Genomic DNA, 23,518 nt, shown 5'->3' with positions numbered 1-23,518 from the left:
GTAAAACCATACTCTCCGAGAGTTTATAGTCTGGTGACTGTAGGGGAAAATATGCAAATTAAAACATCCCAATAAATATTTGCATCATATGATGTAGATGATGTAGAAGCAAATGGGGAAGGTGATCAGCGGTCAGTAACTTCAAGGCTCAGCAAAGTCTCACTAATGCCAGTGACACTGGAGCTTATTCTAAAGGATAAGTCTATGTCACAAGTTTTGAAATGAAAAAAGAATATTCATGGCCAAGAGCAGTGGCTCATGCCTGTAATCCCAGCACTTTGGGAGGATGAGGTGGGTGGATTGCTTGAGCCCAAGAATTTGAAACCAGCCTGGGCAAGGTGATAAAACCCCATCTTTATAAAAACTACAAAAAAAATATTTATCAGGGCATGGAGGGCGGTGCACAACTTTCATCCTAACTAGTTGGGAGGCTGAGGTGGGAAAATCGCTTGAGCCTGGGGAGTGGAGGCTGGAGTGGGCCAAGATCGTGCCACTGCACTCAGTCTGGGTGACAGAGCAAGATTTTGTTACAAAAAGAAAAAGAAAAAAGGATATTGAAGGCAGAGCAAGCAGCGTAAGTAAAGACACAGATACACAAGTCAGCACACTGACAACTAAAAGGAATTCAGTGTGGTAGGATAAGGGAGTTAAAGTGTTCAGTGAAGTGAGATAAGGGGCAAGAGAAATGGGCAGGAGCTTATCTGTTTTTATACCATGTTAAGACATTTAGTTTTGATTCTATAAGCAAAGAACAGTCACTGGAAAAAATGTAAAACATGTAAGGTGTCATAATCAGAGGTGTTTATTTAGACAGTTTTCTTTGGAAACAGTACAGAGAATAAATTTGTAGAGGTTAAAAGCATTGTGTCTAAAATCAGACAGACAAGCATGGCTTTAGGTGTCATTTCCAGCCCTGTCAGCTGTGCAGCTTTGGATAAATCCTTCATCTTTCTGAGCCTCAGTTTCATCATCTTCAAAACGGGAATCATAATTCTCTATGTTTCATAGGATTGTCACGGAGTTTAAAAAAATAATAGATGTAAATCGTTTAGTACACTTTCTAGCAGTTTTGTGGATGATCAAGAAAAGTACTCCCACAGGCAAGAAAACAACTAAAGTATACATCAGTGTGGCCCAAATCTTAACTCCATTAAGGTATTACATAACTATCCTCAAATAGATTATGAAATCCACTAAAGAGATGGAATTTTCTTATTTATTTTTAATTCTCTTATTCCTGAGAATTTAAGAAAAGCTTTTCTAAATGTAAGTGTTCTGTATAAGTCTGTTAAAGACTACAGATAAAATCTTATACACATAAGTGGTTACTTTTGACATTTTAATCTAACATTTATGAACAAGTAACTTGTTGGTTGCTTGATATTCATCCTTTCTAAACTATAACCATTTAAAACACATCCTATTAATATGTTTTATTAAATTTAGAATAATTAAATCTCATAAGTATTATCATTTATTTTTATAACAAGTTATTTTTGTAATTCAGTTTTTTTGCTATTACAGTGAGAATTAAATGAATCAGTAAATTCAGATTTGCTTTCTTTTATTGTTAGAATTATAACAGAATTATGCATAAAACATCACTTTGGTTCCTCTAATAATGTTAAATTTTATTATTTTTCAGCTTGATATACAATGTTATCTATAAATATGTATTATCAGACAGGTTGTAGTACATATGTGTCTATCTTGAAATATAAAGCATCATGCTTAATCTTGAGGTATGAAAAGTAGCCCTTTGGGAACACGGTATATATCTACATCTATATCTATCTATGTCTATAAAATATCACCAACGCTCATTTTTCCAATATTCTATTGTCAAATATACAGCAACTATTTCTCAGATCTCCCTTCCTCCAACTTCAGCATTTTTAGAACTGGATTGCCCCTTTCAGAGTCTAGATAGGAAAAAAAATAGAGGAAAACCTCTGAGCAGGTCATACACATACTCAGGCAAGTTCATTGTAGTTTTTGTTGTTCTGCAATGTTATTCTATTATTATGTATAGTGCTACTATTTTTTCTCACAAGCTATGTATCATCTTTGTTTAAAAGCCATGATTCCAAAGGAAGGGGTAGGGGTCTACATTCTCCTGCCTTCCACAGGGTTGTTGAATGGTTTCTGGCTTCGCCTAAATTTGTCCTGATTGTTTTGTGGTTGGTGTTTGTGTAATAAAAATAATGTATCAGAATCCTGCATTTGAAAGTAGGAAATTGGATAATATGCTTGTGCTTTTGGCTGCAAAATATAGGCAGGCTGTCACACTTTATGCAATCTACAACCTTCACGTTGCCTCCGTGCACACTGACTAGGCTGCATTGAGATAGTCCAGATGTGACAGATGCATGAATCCCACTGAGCTGATCTTTATTCTGGAGGAAATCCCAGAATATTCTGGCCAGATAGAGGTGAAAGAAAAATCTTAGAGTTACATCATGTACAACTTTTAGTCCAGAAGTAATAATGAATTGCTTGCTTTGTTTATTTATATTTGATATTTATAAGACAACACCCATTGTGAAATGCCACAGGGCATATATATTATGAAAAATAAACAAAATGTTAAAAGCCAAAAGTCATTTTTAATTAACATATCAATTGTGGAAAGTTCAATGGAACAGATGTCTCCAGTTTTGTGCCCAGAAGTTCAATGAACTGGAGTTCTGTCAGGTCAAGAGAAAAATAAAATAGTGCAACTGACTAAAGGCCTTGAGACTCTAAACAGGAGGACTCTTGTTGATTTTACCCTCTGTGGTTGTACATAGATATAGATATCCCTCTAAAAATATCAAAGGCTCATGCCATATGGAGGTTTATAGAATATATTAAAATTATATTACTGAAGAGTTACATTTATGTTACATCATTTCAATATACAAGTTCTGAAGCCACTGAACTAAGCATACCTGGCATAAGTCACCAGCATCAAACCCTTCCTATACTCATACCACCAATCTATTTTCACAAGTTATTTGGGTGAAACACAGATTATATAAATTCCTACTTAAAAATCCCAATGGCATCCTAGTGAAGTTAGAAGGAGATTCTGATGAATAAAAATCAAGCCTCTTGCAAAATGTGACACCAGATTACTTCCCAGCCTCCTGTCTCATATAAATCTATCACATTCTCTTCATTTCAACCTTGTGTTTTTGTTACTAAGTTAATGCTTCAATGTGGTGCTCCAAATATAGATTACCACCCCACTTCCTACCATCACCATATAAAAAGTCCTGCTTATTCTTCTATACTTAGATAGTATACTACATTTTTCATGTAGCTTCACTCCCTCCACACTTCTTTATAATTTCTACCAGCAAAACTAGTTGTTCCTTCCTCCTAGTCCCCTGTTCTGAGTAAGAATGCATTCAAGTCTTATACTTTCATGGCTTAAAGAAATCCAAGGTTGATTCAATTTATGTGTATAAAGTCTGAAGGTAACTGGTCCAATTCACCGATGTAGTTAAGAGAGTGGGCTCTTGCTGTCTTTATGGTACAACATCTCTTTTTGTGCTGCATGGTGACAATATGGTCACAGCCTGTGTTCTAGCAGAAAGAATGGGAAGAGCCAAAAACCTTTTGCTACTGAGATATTGTCTGTTTCTGTAAAAGTCAAGCCCTCTACAGAGAATACCTCTAAATACTTCATTGGTTGGAACAAGGCCACATGATCATCACTACCAGCAAAAGAGTCTGAGAAGATAAATATTTTTAAATTTCAGAATCGGAGAAAAGATTTAAAACATGGGGATGTGAGGGACTTCAAACTATCTCCTGAACTGCCATAAAACTGAACAGTTTTGCTATTGGATCACAGGTGTGTTAGAGTCTGTGTCTAATTTCGAGTCCCTTGAAGAAAAGGACTGTTACTTTAATAATTTTATCCCTGATGTCGATAACATTTTCAAACTCTGTTTAATAAATTGATAGTGCCAAAAAGGAGAAGATGTTCTTGTTAAAACCTCTGGCTTTGAATGAGACACTAGAGGGCTATATACTTGAAGAAGGCAATCTGAAAATAGACTAGTCTTGATTAAATCAAGGTAATCTTCCCATCACTTTTCTGCCAACTAGAAAAAAAAAGATTATACTCTCTATGAAACAAAATAATATTATTCAGAGGCTTTGTAAGTATTTTATACACAAAGTCCAACATTCATCTAAAAGTATCTGTATTAATTTCCTATTATTCCTGTAACAAATAACCACTAACTTATTGGTCAATTATTCTCTTAAAATAAGTTTCATTGGACTGAAATCAAGTTGTCAGTAGGGATGCACTCTCTCCAGAGGCACTAGGAGAGCATCCATGTATTTACCTTTTCCAGATTCTGGAAGCTCTACTATTTCCTTAGTTTGTGGCCCCACATCACATTGCCTTTTCTCCCTCTGCTTACATCACCATATCATCATCTTTTATTCCCTCTTCTGTCTTCAAATCTCCCTTTGTCCCCTTATAAGTATACATTGCACACGTAGGGCCCACTGGAAGGTCCAGATATTGGTATTAAAATGAATTTTTAAATAACTATGGTATTAATAGATAAAAATATAAGGAACACACCAGAAAACTGGAATTATAAAAATAAATATCATAGAAATGAATATATAAATTTAAAAGAAAATTAGAAAAAGTATAGATTAGTAAACTGGAAGATGTATCAACAGAAAACATCTAAGTTACCACAGATAGAAAAACTAAGATAAAAAATACTGAAAAGAGGATCTACATTATAGAAACATATTAAATAGGCCTAATATACTTGACATCAAAGTCCCAGGAATAGAAAAGAAAAATATTAAAGCAGAAGAAGTATTTGAAGAATTATTGGTAGAGATTTCCTAAAACTAACAACAATATTAAGTTATGGGTTCAAAAATCTCTCTTAACCTTAATAAATATCTATCTCTAGATAGATACATCTATGGATAAATAAAGACTGATTATAGATAGATAGATAGATATCTAAAGAAAGTCACATCTGGATACATAATAGTTTGAAAACCTAAGACAAAAATCTACCAAAATTGAACCATAAAGAAATGGAAAATCTGAACAGAAAAATGATGAGAACCAAGATTGGAGTAGTAATAAGTCTCCCATCAAAGAAAAGCCCAGGACTTGATGGGCTTGCTGAATTCTACCAAACATTTAGAGAAGAAATAACACCAATTCTATACAAACTATATCAAAAAATTTAAAAGGAGGCAATTCTTCCTAATTTATACTACTAACATAGCATTACTCTGATACCAAAACCAGATAAGGACATTTAAAGACAGAAGACTGCTGGCCAATATCCTTGATGAACATAGATGCAAAAATCCTCAACAAAATACTAGAAGACTGAATTGAACAACACATTAAAAACATCATTCACCATGATCAAAGGGATTCATCCAGAGATGCAAAGATGATTTAACATATGCAAATTAATAAACAAGATATATCACATCAAAGGAATCAAGAACAATAAACGTGATCATTTTAATAGATGCAGAAAAATATTGAAAAAATTCAACATTCCTTTATGACAAAAACTCTTAACAAATTGGGTATAGAAGGAACATACCTCAACACAATAAAGGCCATATATGACAAACCCACAGCTAATATCATACTGCATGGGGAAAAAATGAAAGCCTTTCCACTAAAGTCTGGAACAAGACAAGAACATCCACTTTCACCAGTTCTATTCAACATAGTACTGGAACCCTAGCCAGAACAATTAGGCATGAGAAATAAAGGGGCATCCATACTGGAAAGGAAGAAGTCGAATTATCCTTGTTTGCAGGTGACATGACTTTATATTTAGAAAAACCTAATTACTCCACAGAAAACTGTTAGAAGGAATAAACAAATTAAGTAAATTTACAGAATACAATATAAACATACGAAAATCAGTAGTGTTTATACACACTAACAGCAATCAATCTGAAAAAAATGTCGAAAAACAATGCCATTTACCACAGCTACAAAAAGCCCTACATAGAAATAGATTTAACCAAAGAAGCAAAAGATCTCTACAAGGAAAACAGTAAAACACTGATGAAAGAAATTAAAGAGGACACAAAGAAATGTAAAGATATCCCATGCTCACGGATTGTAAGAATATTATAAAAATGTCTATACTGCCTAATGTGAGATTCAATGCAATTCCTATCAAAATACCAACAACATTCTTCACAGAGATAGGAAAAACAATCCTTAAATCCACATGGAACCACAGATGATCCCAAATAGCTAAAGCAACCTTGAACAAAAAGAGCAAAGCTAGAGGTATCACATTACCTGATTTCAAATTATACTACAAAGCTTTTATAACCAAAACAGCATGATACTGGCATTAAAAACAGACACACAGATCAATGGAACAGAATAAAGAACTCAGAAACAAACCCATGCACTTACAGCCAATTCGTTGTTGACAAAGACACCAAGAGCATACACTGGGGAAAGGACAGACTCTAATAATAGTGCTGGGGAAACTGAATATCCATATGCAGAAGAATAAAACTAGTGCCTAATCTTTCATCATGTATAAAAATCAACTCAAAATGGATTGAAGACTTAAATGTATGACCTAAAACTATGAAAATAAAACACTGGGGAAACACTACAGGACATTGATCTGGGCAAAAAAATTTTGGGTAAGACTTAAAAAGCATAGGCAACAGAAGCAGAAATAGAGAAATTTGATTATATTGTGCTAAAAAGCTTCTGCCTAACAAAGGAAATGGTCAATACAGTGAAGAAACAGCTTACAGAATGGGAGAAAATATTTTTAAACCATTCATCCAACAAGGGACTAACATCCAGAATACACAAGGAACTCAAACAACCCAACAGTAAATAAATAAATAAATAAACAAACAATCATATTTTAAAATGGGAAAAGGAAATGAATAGATATTTATCAAGCAAAGACATACAAACAGCCAACAAGTATATGAAAAAAAAATGCTTAACATCAGTAATCGTCAGGGAAATGCAAATCAAAACAACAATGTGATATCACCTCACATTTGGTAGAATGACGTTTATCAAAAAGTGAAGATAACAAGTGTTGAAGAGGATGGAGAGAAAGAAGAATGCTAGTACACTGTTGGTAGAAATGTAAATTAGTACAGACACTATGGAAAATATTATGGCAGTTCCTAAAAAATCTAGAAGTGTATCTACCATATAATCCAGCAATTCCACTGCCGAGTATACATCCGAAAGAAAAAAAATAATATTTTGAAGAGCTATCTGAACTCTCATGTTTACTGTGGCACTATTTATAATACAACATATGGAAGCAACTTGTGTCCATCAGCAGATGAATGGATAAAGAAAATGCGATATATCTACCTAATGGAATATTATTTCACCATAAAAAATTAAATCCTGTCATTTGCAGCAACATGGATGGAAGGGGAGTTTCCATTATGTTAAATAAAATAAGCCAGAAACAGAAAGAGAAATATAACATGTTTTCCCTCATGTGTGGGAACTAAGACAGTGGATCTCATGGCAGTAGAAAGTAGAAAGGTGATTACCCGAGGCTGGGAAGGGAAGTGGAAAGAAAGGGATAAACAGAAGTTGGTTAAGGGGTACAAAAATACAGATAAATAGGAGGAATTAGTTCTAGTATTTGATAGCATAGTAGAGAAATAATAGTGAATAATAGATCGTGCGTTTCAAAATAACTACAAGAGAAAAATTGCAATGTTGCCAACACAAAGAAAAGATAAATGTTTAGGGTAATGGATATTCCAAATTACATGATTTTATCATCACTCATTGTAAACAGGTATCAAAATATCATATGTACTCCCAAAGTACGTACAAGTATTATAAATCAATAAAAATAAATAAAATATTTAAAACTAGTCAAAGAATAAACATTACCTTCAAAAAGGAACAATAAGACTTAAAACAGTCTTCTCTACTACAGTATAGAAGGCACAAAATAATGAAAGTAAATGGACAAATTTCTTGAAAAATACAATTTACTAGAACCAACATTAAAAGACATTTTAAAATATAAATAACTTTATATTAAAGGATTTAACCTATGACCCAGGGCCCACTTGGCTCCTGAATTAAATTTTATAAAAATCTAAAAAAGAAATAATGCCATTTTAGAATATACTTTTTTGTATAATTGTTTAAAAGCTTCTGAAAATATTTTTAAAATCCAGTATAACATTTGTACAAAATGGACAAATATGTTAAAAGAAAGAGGCCAGGCATGCCGGCTTATACCTGAAATACCAGCACTTTAGGAAGCCAAGGCAAGAGGATTGCTTGAGCCCAGGAGTTAGAGGCTAGCCTGGGCAATATAGCAAGACCCTCGTCTCTACAAAAATAAAATTAGCCAGTCATGGTGGTACACACTAGTAGTCCTAGCTGCTCAGGATGCTGAGGCAGAAGGATTGCTTGAGCACAGAATTTTGAGGCTGTAGTGAGCTGTGACTATGCCACTGTACTTTAGCCTGGGTGACTTTGAGATCCTATCTCTAAAAATAAAAATTGAAAAAATTTAAAGAAAGAAAAATTACAGGGCCATCACTCTTATTATCCCAAAATTTTAAATAAGGAATTACTATATCCAACTCAGATTTATAACAAAACAATAGCAAATTGATTTTGTTACATAAGCCAATGTTACTTTAACATGTGAAAAGACATCAGAATCTTATTTTAAAATAACAAAGACAAGTTTTATTATTCTTTCAGAATAATAAATGCAGAACAGTTTGTATAATTTAACATTCATTTAATAAAAGCCCACAGCAAACTAAAAATTTAGACAATTCTCTTGATCTGACAGGGTACACATATACAAACACACAGCAAATATAGTGAAATATTGAAATTGCTTTATCATCACTTCATTCATTTATCACTGGTTTGTCTGGATGAACAAACCAGTGTAATGAGTCAGATAAATACACTTTAAAACATAAGGAATAAAAAGAATGAATAAATATGTCATTATCCATATCCAAATATGGCATGATTGTATTCACCAACATAAATACACACACATTTATATAAACACATACACACATATACCTGTATACATATATTTTATTTTGGATATGGGTAGTTAATTTTATATTTTACAGTAAAATTTATTCTGTATTTTATATAATTATAATATATAGGTCTTATTTCAATCCCGTTGAGAATGATGACATTTTTGTTTAAACAGGCAATAGCCTGGTTAGATTTAGGTTGCAAGTTCCAACATGCCCTATGTGGGCTATGGTTCATAGTCTGTTCAGTTTTCAAAGTCTTTGGCCAGCAATGGTGGTGGTTTATCTGCTGACTCAGCTTCAGTCTTTTTTAATGCCTATGAAGAACAAATCTATTCATGTGTGGCTCTAGTGTGAGCTTAGGAATTCTTAAATTCATGGGGTCACTTTCGTGAGTGCTTTCATTTATCTCTCTGGTATTTTCAGTTCCCTGTGGTTCTTCTTCCCATGTCTTTAGCCAGAAAGCTTGGGCATTAGTTACCTCACTCTGCTTTGTACTTCTGAGGCTGTGCCCACCTACTGGGCCAAGCAACATAAATAACAAAGGAGAAAAATGGTAAACTCATGCCAGTTTGGTATAATTTTGAATTCTGATCTTCTTCCCCAATCTATCTCCCATTGTTTACTTTTCAGAATGGTCAATAGCTGCTATATGCTTTCTGTTCAGACTCTATAGCTGCATTTAGAAAGAGAGTCAGGGAAGAGTCCAGGTAGTTCTTTCCTGGAACTAGGATTCAGAGCAGTATTCTTAATAACTAAAAACTGAAAAAGAAAACAAACTGCTTATAAATGGTGGAATCAATTGTATATATTTGTACCATGAAATAGTAGCATATTTATATTATGAATTATCATTTGTCAATGTAAAAGAACCAACAGCTGCTATACACATCAGTGTTGATTGATAGATTACATAGATATAGCATTAGCGAGGCAAAGCCAGTGGCAAAATAATGCACAGTAGGTAGTTCCATTTATATAAAGTTCAAGAACAGGTAAAACTAACCTTATCAGAAAATTAGACTAATTGTTACCTTTGGGGAAGATCAATGATTGGGAGTAGAACTGAAGGAGGTCTTTTTGAGTGCTAGTAGTAGTCTATATTAGGAACTTTGAAGTGGTTACCTGAGTGCTGCCACCTAATACAATTCATTGTCCAGTACGCTTAAGAACTGTATAATTTTATTATACGCATATGATAATTTAATCTAAAAGTCTACGAGTATATTGTAAGAATGGAATGCCACAAACATTGGTCATATCATATTGGTATTTTGATTTTTATGTGTACAAACTTCCAGGATTACTGTAATTGCTATTCAGTTAATGTGTGTCATTGTTATAAGTTCAATTTTGTAAATTTCTGTGTCTACCAGTCCATCGCTCAAACTCTCTTTACTTCCTGTCTTTTCCATTCTCTCCCTTTCTCTCTCTTATATACATATACGTAGAGTTCTTATGCAATTAAATCCTGAATCATTTTAGTTTAAAGACAGATCTAAAAATAGCTAAATATTTATCACTATGTGAAAGTATGTGGAAAAAAACATGAATAAATGACTTTGGATTTTTAGTAAACCCTCTAAATATGAAGAACACTAATCTTCTAAGATATGAAGAAAAAATCCAATTCTAAAGTAGGAAAATATATTTTTCCTTAGAATCGCAGCCTTTGGTCCTGAGAATAAATTCATGGCCATTAGAAAGTCATCACATATGCAGAAGTGATAAGCACTGAATTAAGTCAGTGTGGCTAACAGTACAACTTGTCCTATAGTAGACTGTCAATTTTTGTTTATGGAATAAAAAATAAATAGTTCATATGGTGACTTGAATTTCCTACTAAATAGAGTTTAGACAATTACAGTGGCAACTTTTGGGTCATTAGCTCTCTGGGGGTTGTCAACACAGGTAGGTAGTATAGATTTGGTAAACTCTTCTGTCATTTTATTAAATACAGATTTTATCTATTAAATACAGATTTTATCATTTGTACATGATTTATTTATGAATAAATTTACCTGTATTTCTTATTGTAAATAAATTTACAAATTTCTTATTGTAAATAAATTTACAATAAGAAAAGCCTAACAACATTAATTATACGTTAAATGACAGGCATACATTCACCAAAATTTGCGTTCACTGTCTGTACTTTGTGCATTTCATGAGTAATAATATATTGTATCCTACATACACAAATAAATGACAAAAATGATAGTTTCATTGTAAATTCAAAAGCATGGCTGCCTTGTTTTTTTCAAAACTAAAACTTCTATTAAAACAATAGAGAATCTCTTTATTGTTTTAAAATTATTTATGCAAAAATAATTGTTCCAATAAGGGAAATGTCTCGAAAACCTGTTTTTAAAAGCATAAATCATTGCCACATTCTGGAAATTTGCTTTAGATTATTTTCTCTTCTGGAAAACTGTAACTAAAAAATAATTTCTCACAATAATTATGCATGAAAAGAATATTAAATCAAGAATACTTTTAAAAGAGATTTGTTCAAATAAGAATCAGAGTAATTTTCAAGTGGTAACCTAATATTTGCTTTTCACTTCTTAAAGTTTATATTCATAATTGATTTGGTAGAAATATAAAGTAACACAGTCACACCAGACTTTTGGAAATTTCCTCTGTGTTTGTAGCTTTTATGTACATTTCTCTTGGAGAAAATTTCAGTTTGCAATTTAAAAATCATGTATCATACAGTTTGAACAATCTGCAATTATAATGTTTATGACTGGAAATGTAATAGAATAAATGGACTATATTAAAAAATTAAGTGCTGGTCTATTGAGATTATTTAAAAGATATCTAAAAATAACAGTGTATTTTATTTACTTAATTGAAATATTTTCTGAATTATATTAATAGTGTAATTGCTTCTTCAGTCCATTCTCCTTTATTATACATTATTATTAAGCAAATGAACAAAACAAATACTGTTTCTAAAATTATCTGGTAATAATCTTATTTTTATATTTCTTATAGAAACCATAAATTAAATAACATACCGTAATCAAAAGAATATTATCACAAAATTATACCATTTTGGTTATATTGATTAAAGTTTAAAGTTAAAATGATTTAAACTAGATAGTTGGCACTAGGTAATAAATCTGGATTCAGTTTATTTATTGTGTTCAAAGATGTATCTTAAAAGAGCTTCTTATTATATATATACATATGTGTATATATATAGCTACACATTTTATATATATATGTATATATAACTTCGAAATAAAATATATGCTGACTGAAAAAAATTGGAACAGAGGGAAAATGAGGATAGGAAAATGAGCTGATGTCAGAAGTGTGATAAGTCCACTGAGAACATGACAAGTGTTCCTGTGCATCTGATGGAGATAGGTCACAAATTTAGGCCAAAGCTTTCCAGTAGGATTGATCTAGAAGGATCAGTGATTCATTTAATGGGTCATAGTATCCTTGAAATAAAAACAAAGTACTCATTCAGGAGAAGACCTATTCCTGGCACTATAACTGGAAAAACATGTCCCATATGTCTTAATAAAAAGAATATTGGAAATTTCACCTGCACCTATATCCTTATAGTACTGTCAGAAGAGCTCTGACATTTCTGGTAATAATGTCCTCCAATTAGGCTGTGCTATCACACAGAACACAATTCAGCAAAAGCCAAAGCAATCTAATATGGATGGATACAGCTATCAGATAACATGGCTTCACCCAGCAAAACACTGTGGTGTGCATATTTTCACTTTGTCTTAGAGGTTGTCCTGTCTGCATGCATGTGTGCTCATGTGTTGATATGGACTCCTCGATAAAAGGAGATACAATATCACTTTCAACAAAAATTTTGTCATTTATTATATTCAGCTTTATTTTTGTATATTTTCCATAATATGTACATTTTAAAAGGGTTTTTTTAAAAGAGAGTTTTAAAAGTTTTACATCTAAGCAAAGGGCTAAACAGTTATGTTTTCAAAACTTCTCAACCACTGATTCTTAACTGAGTGAAAATAAGTGACAGTTATTTCTGTGTTATCCTTCCTGACTTTTTCTAATATTACTATTTTATTTCTTCTTATCCCATACAAAACCAACTGTTTTAAGAGCTAGTGGAACTAAAATAGGATTATCCTCATCTTTTGAAAGATAAGGACTAAGATAAGAAAAGTATACAGACTTAAACAGGCAACCTGGATTTGGCTAAGGGTCTTAAAAATTAGTTTGGCTTTTATTTCAGGACAAAACAACAAGATTTTTTTTTTTTTAAGTTTAGAATTGATGCCAGGAAAATGTTCCCAAGTTTGAAAGGAGTTTTAGCATAATCTCTTATGAAACTTTAAAAAATGTAAGTGCCTGACATTCATTTGAAATATCCTGGGTTAGAAACTTCAGAGGGTCGTGGGAGAACAAACATAACCTCAGAAAGCCCCAGAGGGGAGCCTGTCATGTATTCCATATTGAGACTCATGTATTTGTTTTGAATAAGCTAAATAGGAAAAAATATGAGAAAACAAAAATAATTCCTTTCTTTATTTTGAAAGTTCAGTCTGCTCTGTAACTTGTCACCCATCGAGTGCCAAAAAAGAAGCTGGAAAAGATACACATACCACAGGCATTGTGGGGTGAAGAAACATTATGCCTACAAGCTTCTTCCGTTTTGCTATCCCATGTTCTTTTCTGTCTTTAAATGTCAACAACTCAAGTAAGCAGGGAATGCCAAGAGCACAGTCTCCAGGCTGCATGTGTTCTCCTAGCTGTGTGTTGCCCTCTTCAATATTGCTGTGCTCCTGACTTCTGTCATGTGAAATGGGAGACATTGGAACAGTCATCATAAACAGACTTTTTCAGAGAGGATTTAATCATTCCTTTTTTTGTATGCAACACATATGTTTTAATGGAGATTTTTCAGAAAATTTCAGCAAGCAACATATTCACTGGCAGATGAACCTCAGGACTAGGGAAGGCCCAAATAAGAAGAAATTTCTTAATTTTCCATCTGCCTTCCCATTTACTACATATCTCTTAAATAACTATGGTAAAATTTTTGATATTGATCTTTAAAAACTAAATCAAATTGTTCTGCTCTATTACAAATCTGATTTAGTTCAAGAGTAATCACAGAATGGCTTTTCACCAGCTACAAAGTGTCCCAACTATCTTTTCCCACTTTTAAAATGACTATTCTTCCAATAAGTTTTATTCTATGCCTAGAGTAAAATTCATTTTATTTTGGTAGACCATTATATTAAACTTGACTTACAATGTTTTAAATGCTTTTTTTCTTATTCACTCTGCTCCTTTTTCAACTTAGTGAGTCATCCCTAATTTAAAGTGTGGTCTTTAATCTCTCTATAGCTAAAACATTTTTTTTTCACATTCTGTCAACAATTACTCTTATATCTATGTTATTTCTGTTGCTTTCCCTGAGCCTCATTTATTTACCAAATCAAGGGCACCAAATACTTTCCTTGAAATAACTCAATTTATTCTACAAAATATCAGTTGAGAGAAAATGGTTTTGCCACTTCTTGCCCCTGGCAAAATATCAGAATATACAAGTGTAAAAGACAGGGTAGTTAAACTAATTGTCTTACATAAAATTATTCCTGTGGTGAAAGACATGTGGGTGCAGAGCAGACTCTATTTCAATGTTTCAGACACTGGTGGGTTAATAGGCAGTCTTGGATCATTTTGTGGGAAAAACAATGTCAACTATTTTCTTCAAAATGTACTTTGAATTAGGCACATCTTTCAGATAGAAATCCATAATGAGTCATAGGACCAAAGAGAATATTAAAACTAATGTAGGTAACAGGTTTCATTAGATCTTTTTCAGCAAAATATATTCAGAATTTCTGCTTCTGTATAGAGTAGGTTAGTTAGTGATAGACCATTGCTTTTGCTGAGCACAATTAGAAGAGCTGGGGGAAAAATTATGTCTTTAAAGTCTTCAGAGATCTGCTAATTTCGTGAAGTTATAAAGATGGTAATCTAGAGAAGCTGAACTATCAATGTGGAACTGACTACTACTTTGGGGGCTGTTACTGATACTGCTCAAGGAATTTGCCTGGGCAGAAGTACATTGCTAGAGAACAGAGAAACAAGCTGAGCTTTGGGTAGTCTTTTCTGTCTACAATGACAAAATTAGAGACTCTAAGAGGACTCAAACATATGATCAATTGTTCCATCGAGATGTCTGTGCAGGGCAACAGGCTCAAAAGCTAAGCCAAAAGCTGTTGGAAAAACACTGAGATTCATCAGTCTTCCCTAAAGAAACAAAATTAGAGTTTAGGACTTGACAGTGGTGAGGCCCAGGTGACATTTTCAAATCTCATTGAAAACCCTGAAGAGTAACAGGGATGAATAAGTAGACTGAGGCTTGCCACTCTTGTGACATGGGATCAATTTTCCCTGATTGCTTAAAGTGATCAATCCCCCATTCTAATTGCCTAAAAAACATTAATAAACCTATCATGACGAAGTTATTAATTGAAGTCCAGAAAATTTTTGTACAAAATATCCAGCGTTCAATTGAAAATTACCAAGTATAAGAAGAGCAAGACTATGTGACAGAGAACCAGGAAAAACAATACAATTAGATATCTTGATGCACCAAAGATTCAGATATTAAAGTTAGTAGAAAATAAATTTAAAATAACTTTGATTAATATGTTCAAGAAATAGTAGAAAAGTTGGACTAAAAGGATAAAAAATATAGAATATCACTTGATAATTGGCATCTATATAATTGGAAATGAAGAACTCAATAGATAGATCAATCCCAAATTGAAAACAGCAGAAAATAGAATTAGTAAACTGGAAGGAAGAGCAATTAAAATATGAGAACTGAAATAGAGATTAAAAGATTAATACCCAAAAATATGTAGGAGGAAAGACACATACAAGGAAAATTTCTCATGTATGTTTAAATGGAGCCCCAAAAGGAGAGCAAAAAGAATGAGGCAGAGAATTATTTGATAAAATTCTGGCCAAAAATTTTCTAAAGCTAATGAAAGACAGATTCATACATTCAAAAAAGCTGTAAAACCTAAACAGAATAAGTAGGAATAAAACCAGAATAATATGTAAACTCACCAAAGTAAAACCAATGAAAAGCAAAGATAACAATAAAACCTTAAAATTACAGTAGCTTATTTTTGTGGATATTGACAAATCAATTTGTTTCCAAAATTTAAATGTAAATCCAAAGGAGAGGGGACTTGATAAGACAGCTATGAGAAAAAACAAAGTAGGAGGATTTACTCCACTAAATATATCAAAATTGATATAAAAACCCCCAAATTAAATAATTGTGGCATCGAGGTGGGGATAGACAAATGCAACTATTTTGTAAAATATTTTGTATATTAACTTATACATACATGGTCACTTAATTTATAACGATGGTGACAATGTAGTTTAGTGAGTAGATAATGGTCTTTTTTTACACATGGGACTGGGAAAACTAAATACAGACATGGATAATAAAACCTCCACCTTAAATTCACTCTATAGACAATCATCAATTCCAGATTGATTCTAGGTTAATTGTAAAATGTAAATAATGACATTTTTAGAAGTAAACACAGGAGAATTAAATATTATTTGAACAGGTGAGCAGGAGTGAGGTCCTATTGGTAAAGGTTCTCTTTGTGGCACCATACATAAAAATTTGACTTTGTTTAATCATCCAATCAGTATTCAGGCAAAACTGAGCTATGTCTGAAACTCCCCATTTAATAAACTAGTCAAAATAATTCCGTGTATATTAGCCTGTTTTTGCACTGCTGATAAAGACATACCCAAGACTGGGCAATATACAAAAGAAAGAGGATTATTAGACTCACAGTTCCATGCGGCTGGGGAGGCCTCACAATCATGGCAGAAGGTGAAAGGCACATCTCACATGGCAGCAGACAAGAAAAGAGAGCTTTTGCAGGAAAACTCCCTTTTTTAAAACCATCAGATTTTGTGAGACTTATTATCACAAGAACAGCAAGGGAAAGACCTGCCTCCATGGTAATTGAACAATTACCTCCCACTGGATCCCTCCCACAACATGTGGGAATTGAGGATGAGATTTGGGTGGGGACACAGCCAAACCATATCACCGTGTCTGTGGAAAAATGCTGATCAGTATGAAGCAAGTGCATAACATATGCTGGTGGGTGTTTTATAGAGATATATAACCTACTAATTTAATTTTGACCCTGCTGGAATTAGTTAAACTAATGCTAGTTTGTGCAAAGTACTGAAATAGATGCTCCTGCTGGAAAAAAAAGCAAAGTGCAAAGTAGCCTGAGAACTGTCACAAAACAACACAGTGACAAATACGCAATTAAAATTGAATACTTGAATGATTACTAACATATTGCCAGAATAAAGTATGTTTCCTTTTATTTTTCCTGTGCTACATGGTTTAACACAGATGTGGCTGGCTTAATATGTGGCATCTGTTCTTGCCTCCACCAAACTGAAAATGTGAGTTGGTACATTTTTCTACTCAGAATTTAAAAATAAATCTATTTAAATCAAAATCATTAGTGAGCAATTGAAGACTTCGAAGGAAGACAGAAGGTTTACTGCAAAACTGACACTGCAAACTGCTTAAAAGAATTTAATTAGCAATGTCTATTTTCTTCTACATATCTCTAGACACACTTCCAACCTAGGATTTTCTCCTTGCTTCATTTTGCTTTTTCCACTGCCTTTCAAACATCTGGTCTCCTGATACATCACACTCCTCATTATGCCTGGACCCCTGGAAGGAATAACCCAGGTTTCTTAGGAGGGTGGCAGTTCTAGCCAGTTAGTCCTTTTCAGCATTTCCTATCCCAACTAATCCTGGTGAGCAACATCTATCACTGCTATATTTCCTATAGAAAAACATGTTTTCCTCTCCTTTCCTCCCCACAAGAAAAAAAAATCTTAAGGGGAAGACAACATCCAAGATTTACCTGAGATAGCCAGGGCTCCATTGACTCCTGGCTTAAGCTCCTTTCCCAACTAAGGAATTGAGGAGATTATTTTCTACATCCGTTTTTGGAGTATTGCTTCCTATCCCAGTCTGATGGCTTAGCTACAAAGAAAGTATCTTCCCTCAACTCCAAACTTGTCCCTCTCAGTTGACTCAGGCAAAGTTCCACTTGTATCAGCAGAGTCAGTAGTTAGAACTTAAATTCAGAGAACATGCAATTTTTGTTGATACAAACTAGCAAATGCTCATCTCATAACGTCCCTCTTCTTGAGGTCGCACACCAACTACCATCATGATTTGTGTCATTTGGTAACCATGGAAGGAAACACTCATTGCACTTTCATCAAGATAATTTAATCCAAAAGACAACTGAAAGCTGCACGCTAATTCACAAATATCAGATGAGCTCTCTAATTTTAACCCTGAAGTTGCCTCCTTTGGGGGAACTACTGTTCTCACTACACTTTAGTCAGAAAGGAAGACTCAGCATGTGTTCAGACTCAACCATAACGAAACACTGAAAACATAAGAATGAGTCAGATGGATTTCACTAAGGATTTTGTTAGGAGACAGAGACATTTAGCACCACACTATAAACAATTTAATCTTTTAAAATCTCCTTTAGGTATTTCTGTTCCTCCCAGATCCTATTTGGGTAAACTGCCAATCCATTTCCTTCTCCCTTTGGTTTCTTTAACATCCTTATATCACACATCACAGTATGCCACCTTTTACAGACACCCACCCATATATGTGGCCTATGAGAGCTGAGGCCATTTGGGTTTTGCATTCTTTTCATGAGGAGCAATACCATCAGGCTATCTGGGCTTCTCCAGACTCCTATGGAAGCTATTGACTTGAATGCTGTTCATATTCATCGTATTAAAAACTTGTTCAAAGTTTTAGTCACTTTTTTGTATAGATTATTAAATATTCTAGCATGAACTAATGCATAGTGGTTCTTTATGCATTCTATGGGCATATTCTAATATGAATTTTATAGAGATTGGCGTGAGGTGTATTTGTTCAAACTACAATATTTTATTCATATAAAATGGACCTACTAAAACTAAAAAAATTAAAGTGACCCCTGGCCTTTGAAATATCTGTTTAAATGTTTATGTTCCTCTTTAAAAATGTAAAATTCTTTGAGGTAAGGCTTATTACGAGAATAATTTTGTTGACACAGACTGACAGTTTTTGAAGGATGTTATAAATATCTCTTTTACCAAAAATAGTACCTTAGAGTAAAATTAAAGCACATAAGTAGGTGGATGGTTAATGAACCATTTACAAATGTCTTATTTACATAAACATTTACAAATGTCTTATGTCATTATTTTCTAGAGCAGATAACATTACAGTTATCTTAATAGGAAGGCTACCAGCCATTAAAAAACAATAAATGTTTGCATTTAATTACTACGAAGAGTGATATTTATTATAACTTGAACATTTTACTTACATCGGTCAGATGGCCAAAAGTTGGTTTAGCTGTTTGGAGCATAAGTTGCTTGGTCACTGGGTCTAATTCTAGATGAAAACAAAAGAAAACACTTAGAATATCATAAAAAATAATTTTCATAAATAAAAAGAGCAGTTGCTAATCCTATTTTTATCAATATTTCAAAATAGTAGACAAAATTAAATTTTCCCTAATAATTAAATTGATTCATTAATACTTCTAAGTTCAGACAACCAGATCATCCCATAAAATTTTAGCATCAGTAATTTAGCCTAATTTACACAATGTCCAACTTTATATTCAGAATTTGGAAATTGTTTAGTACTCAACATGTGGCAGACATTAGTGGTTGTGTACCTCAAAGCCATTCATTTATCCGCTGGCAGATTCACTTTCCATGACAGAGGCTGAAACACTAGATATTTGGGTTTTTTGTTTTTGTTTTTTTGACTTTTTTTTTTTTTTTTGCTTTTTTTTGTGGGGAGAGGATCTTATGCTCCTAAGATACAGGCATGTTACCCAAACCAAGAGCAGGTAGATAATTTCTTATTTAAGTATGGGCATGTTTGAGAATAAAAAGGAAGCATTCATAATTCTGCTTAGACAATAGAGTATATCAGGCTACCCTACCCAAACCAAACCAATAGGATTTAGGAGCAAGTATGCTGGGGGGGCTTTGGTGAAGGTCTGTGATCCAGGAGACAAAAACAACCTAGGATAGCCAGCTGCCCTTTATGTTTTGGAGGAGGTTTTGTTGAATTATAAAGCATACAGCAGCATCTTGAATGCATGAAGAAACAAGACCAAGGACTACAGCCAATACACTGAAGACAGATGAGTGAAAATACAGAAAGAGCCAAAATTTTTGCCAAAAATTAAGCCAGACTACATATCAGTAAACCTATTAGCCAATCTTATACAGTCTACTGAATAATCAATATTCATAAAAAGCCATGGTGTAACTTAATATTTTGAAAACAAATACATGCTGCTCTAAATGACAGAATTTTAAAAGCAGTGGAACAATTTTATACCCCAAACTCATTTGACTGTAATGAGTAGAACACATTCAAGCCAAGTAGCATACAAAAGATGTATGTTCCAAAGGACATACAAGATAATGTAGTACACTCTTAGGGTATGGCCTAATGGAAATTGAGTCTGAAACCACATATATCAGGAATGAAGGGTGCTAGCTCTTTACAGGGGGAACTGCGAGGTCCTTGTCATGCTGCTGACTTTGTTTTCCCTTCCATTATCTGCTCAATGTTTCCATAATCTCATCTTGTATAACACCTAGTAAACATGGGAGCCCCAAGCCCAAGTTTACATGATTTTATTCAAGAAGTTAACAGTTGGCTCCGTTATTTGACAAAGTTTATATTATTTATTGAGAAAGGATGATTGGTTTATCCATACCTATAAATTTGTTTATTTTAGATTAAGGGTATATCCCTGGTCAAATTAAGTCAATTAAGGAACTGTACCTTTTGGGTCTGTCAATGGGATACATAAATGAAATTTTTTGGTACAAGAAGTGAGCCAAGGAAACTCAAATTTGATTATGCATACTAAGTGCTAGGTGCCACCTCACAGAATCTGCAATTGCCGTTATTTTATGCAGTCCTCACAGAAATTGCTACCAGATAGGTAGCCTTGCCACAATTTTAAAAATGAGAAATTGATGTCTCAGGAAAATTAAGCAATTGGCATTGCTAGAATTTTAGCTAAGTTCTGTGTAGATTAATAAAAACGTAAAAGTGGATAATTACCTCATTATAAGGTTCTGGTATTGTTTTTAATTGACATAAGGCACAACCCAGAATTGTGCAGAATTTCTCTCAATTTTATGGTTGTGAAACTGTGGGAACATCATTTTGTCATAATAAATGTTAGCACTATTATTCAAGTTTTTATACCAACCGTACATTACTCTGATCATGATGTTGCATTTAATAATTTAGAAAATCAAGCAAACAATTTATAGCAGGGAAAGTAATATGTAGGTAAAACAAAATTAGGAATCAGTTGTGCCTAAAGCATTATTATAACATTCTATTTAAATAGCAAAAGCATAATAGCAGCATGAAAGAGAGTGGTCATTAAGTAGGTAGATTTTATTTGAAATGGGGTTGTCTCTCTCTACCTCAAGTAACTGTAAGTGACAGGAATCCAAAGTGGGAAGATGTCATTTCCGAATATCAGCAAACTTTGACACATAATAAAACTTTTCTCTTTTTTTCTCACAACATTTCAACAAAGAGGCATGCTTTTGCAAAGAGGGTGCAGAAATACCATGTGATTCCATTTCAGTAATTATGATAGCCATAAAAGAATGATTGTTTCCTTTTCTTTGTACCTTCAGAGAGACCTCAGGAGGACAGCTGAAAAAGTAATGTCAAATCGATCTACAGGATGTAATTTAAAAGTTCCTGCTGTTATCAGGTATTCCTAAAGAAGAATGCCCTCAAGAGTTGACATATTTTCATTATAGTGCTTACACAAAGCTGTGAAACCTCAATGATAGTGATAGAAATAACACTGTATCTGGGTTCATTGAGCAAAAAAAAACTTAAGAGTCTGAAAAGTGATGATCAAACGATGTCTATCATTTATTCTGTAAATGTGGTAAGATATATTAACTTTTTTTATTGTTAAATGAATCTTACATTTTGTAATAAATCAAACTTGGTCATGATGTATAGTGCTTTCTATATATTTCTGGATTCAATATACTTACATATTGCTATATTACATATAATAAATTATATATAATATATATTTTTATTAATGAGGTTGGCCAGTAATTTCTTATTTTGTAAAGTCCTTATCAGGTTTCAATATAAAGTTTATCATGGGCAAATTAAATAATTTTAGGACCATTTTCTCTTTTGTCCTTTAGAAGGGTTTGTGTGGGATTGACATGTCTTCCTTAAATTTTTCATAGAATTCACAGGAATTCATACTTTAAACTGAATGGGCATTTGTGGGAATATTTTAAATTACATATTCAGTTTATTCAACAGACAAACTTTGTCACATAGTCCATTTCACATTGTGAAGACTTCCTGGGATTACAGTATCAATTTCATTACTCTTTTCAGAGCTATCTTGTGATTTTGCTGATGCTATCCACTGTTGGGCTATGCAACACATTCTGAATGACTATATCCTTTGAAATTTTTTGAAATGAGTTTTATGGCATAGGATCAATTTCTATAAATATGTAACAACATTTTGTCCAAATCTTTTGCATTCTTAATGTTTTTTATTAAGATGTACACGCAATAAAATTCACCCCTTTAAACAGTACAGTTTAGTGGTTTTCAGTGTATTCATACAACTGTGGAACCATATCTAATTCCAGACCATTTTCATACTGAAGATAAATACTGTACCTATTATCACTCACTTTCCATCCCTACTTCTTTTTAGATCCTAGCAAACACTAATCTTTCTGTGTCTATGATTTGCCTATTCTAGACATGTTACGCAAATGCAGTCGTACAATATGCAGCTTTTAGTGAATGACTTTGTTATTTTAAGATTCATCTATTGTTTGTAGCATAAATCAGTACTTCATTAATTTTTATGAATGAATAATTATATATATACATATAATATGGACATGTCATATTTTCTTCATCAGTTGGTGAACATTTAGGTTGTTTACACTTTGGCACTGTTATGAATAATGCTGCTATGAACATTCATGTGAAAGCTTTTGTGCAGACATATGTTTTCAGTTCTCTTTAGTGTATACATAGAAGTGGAATGGGTCATATAAAAAGTCAATGGTTTGCTTTTCGAGGACTGCCAAAGTATTTTCCAAAACAGCTGTATCATTTTATATTTTCATCAGCTATGTATAAGAGTTTCAATTTCTTCACATATGCACAACTTTTATTACGGTCTATATTTTATATTTTGATATCCTATTGGATGTAAAGTGGTATCACAATGTTTTATGACTTGTTTTCCTCCCAATTTGAAGAAATTTGTATTTAAATCACTTGTCTATTTTT

The 23,518-nt window shown here is 33.1% G+C and overlaps 1 protein-coding gene across 4 annotated transcripts in view; it reads right to left on the bottom strand.

Moving 5' to 3' along the window:
- CNBD1 (cyclic nucleotide binding domain containing 1) overlaps positions 1 to 23,518 on the bottom strand; it is a 629,195-nt gene that overhangs the window by 36,087 nt on the left and 569,590 nt on the right. For 3 of the 4 annotated variants that reach the window (XM_054498740.2, XM_054498739.2, XM_054498741.2), the window contains one exon: positions 19,494 to 19,561. In XM_054498740.2, the coding sequence (XP_054354715.2) occupies positions 19,494 to 19,561 (68 nt within the window). Of the gene's footprint in view, positions 1 to 780; positions 996 to 19,493; positions 19,562 to 23,518 lie in introns of those variants that run through there. The other variant, XM_054498737.2, reaches the window with a different exon arrangement.

The sequence above is a fragment of the Pongo pygmaeus genome, chromosome 7 (genome assembly GCF_028885625.2).
Source record: "Pongo pygmaeus isolate AG05252 chromosome 7, NHGRI_mPonPyg2-v2.0_pri, whole genome shotgun sequence".
NCBI classification, from domain to species: Eukaryota; Metazoa; Chordata; class Mammalia; order Primates; family Hominidae; genus Pongo; species Pongo pygmaeus.
The sequence above is the reverse complement of the archived record's forward strand: the minus strand, read 5'-3'. Positions and strand labels throughout refer to the sequence as shown.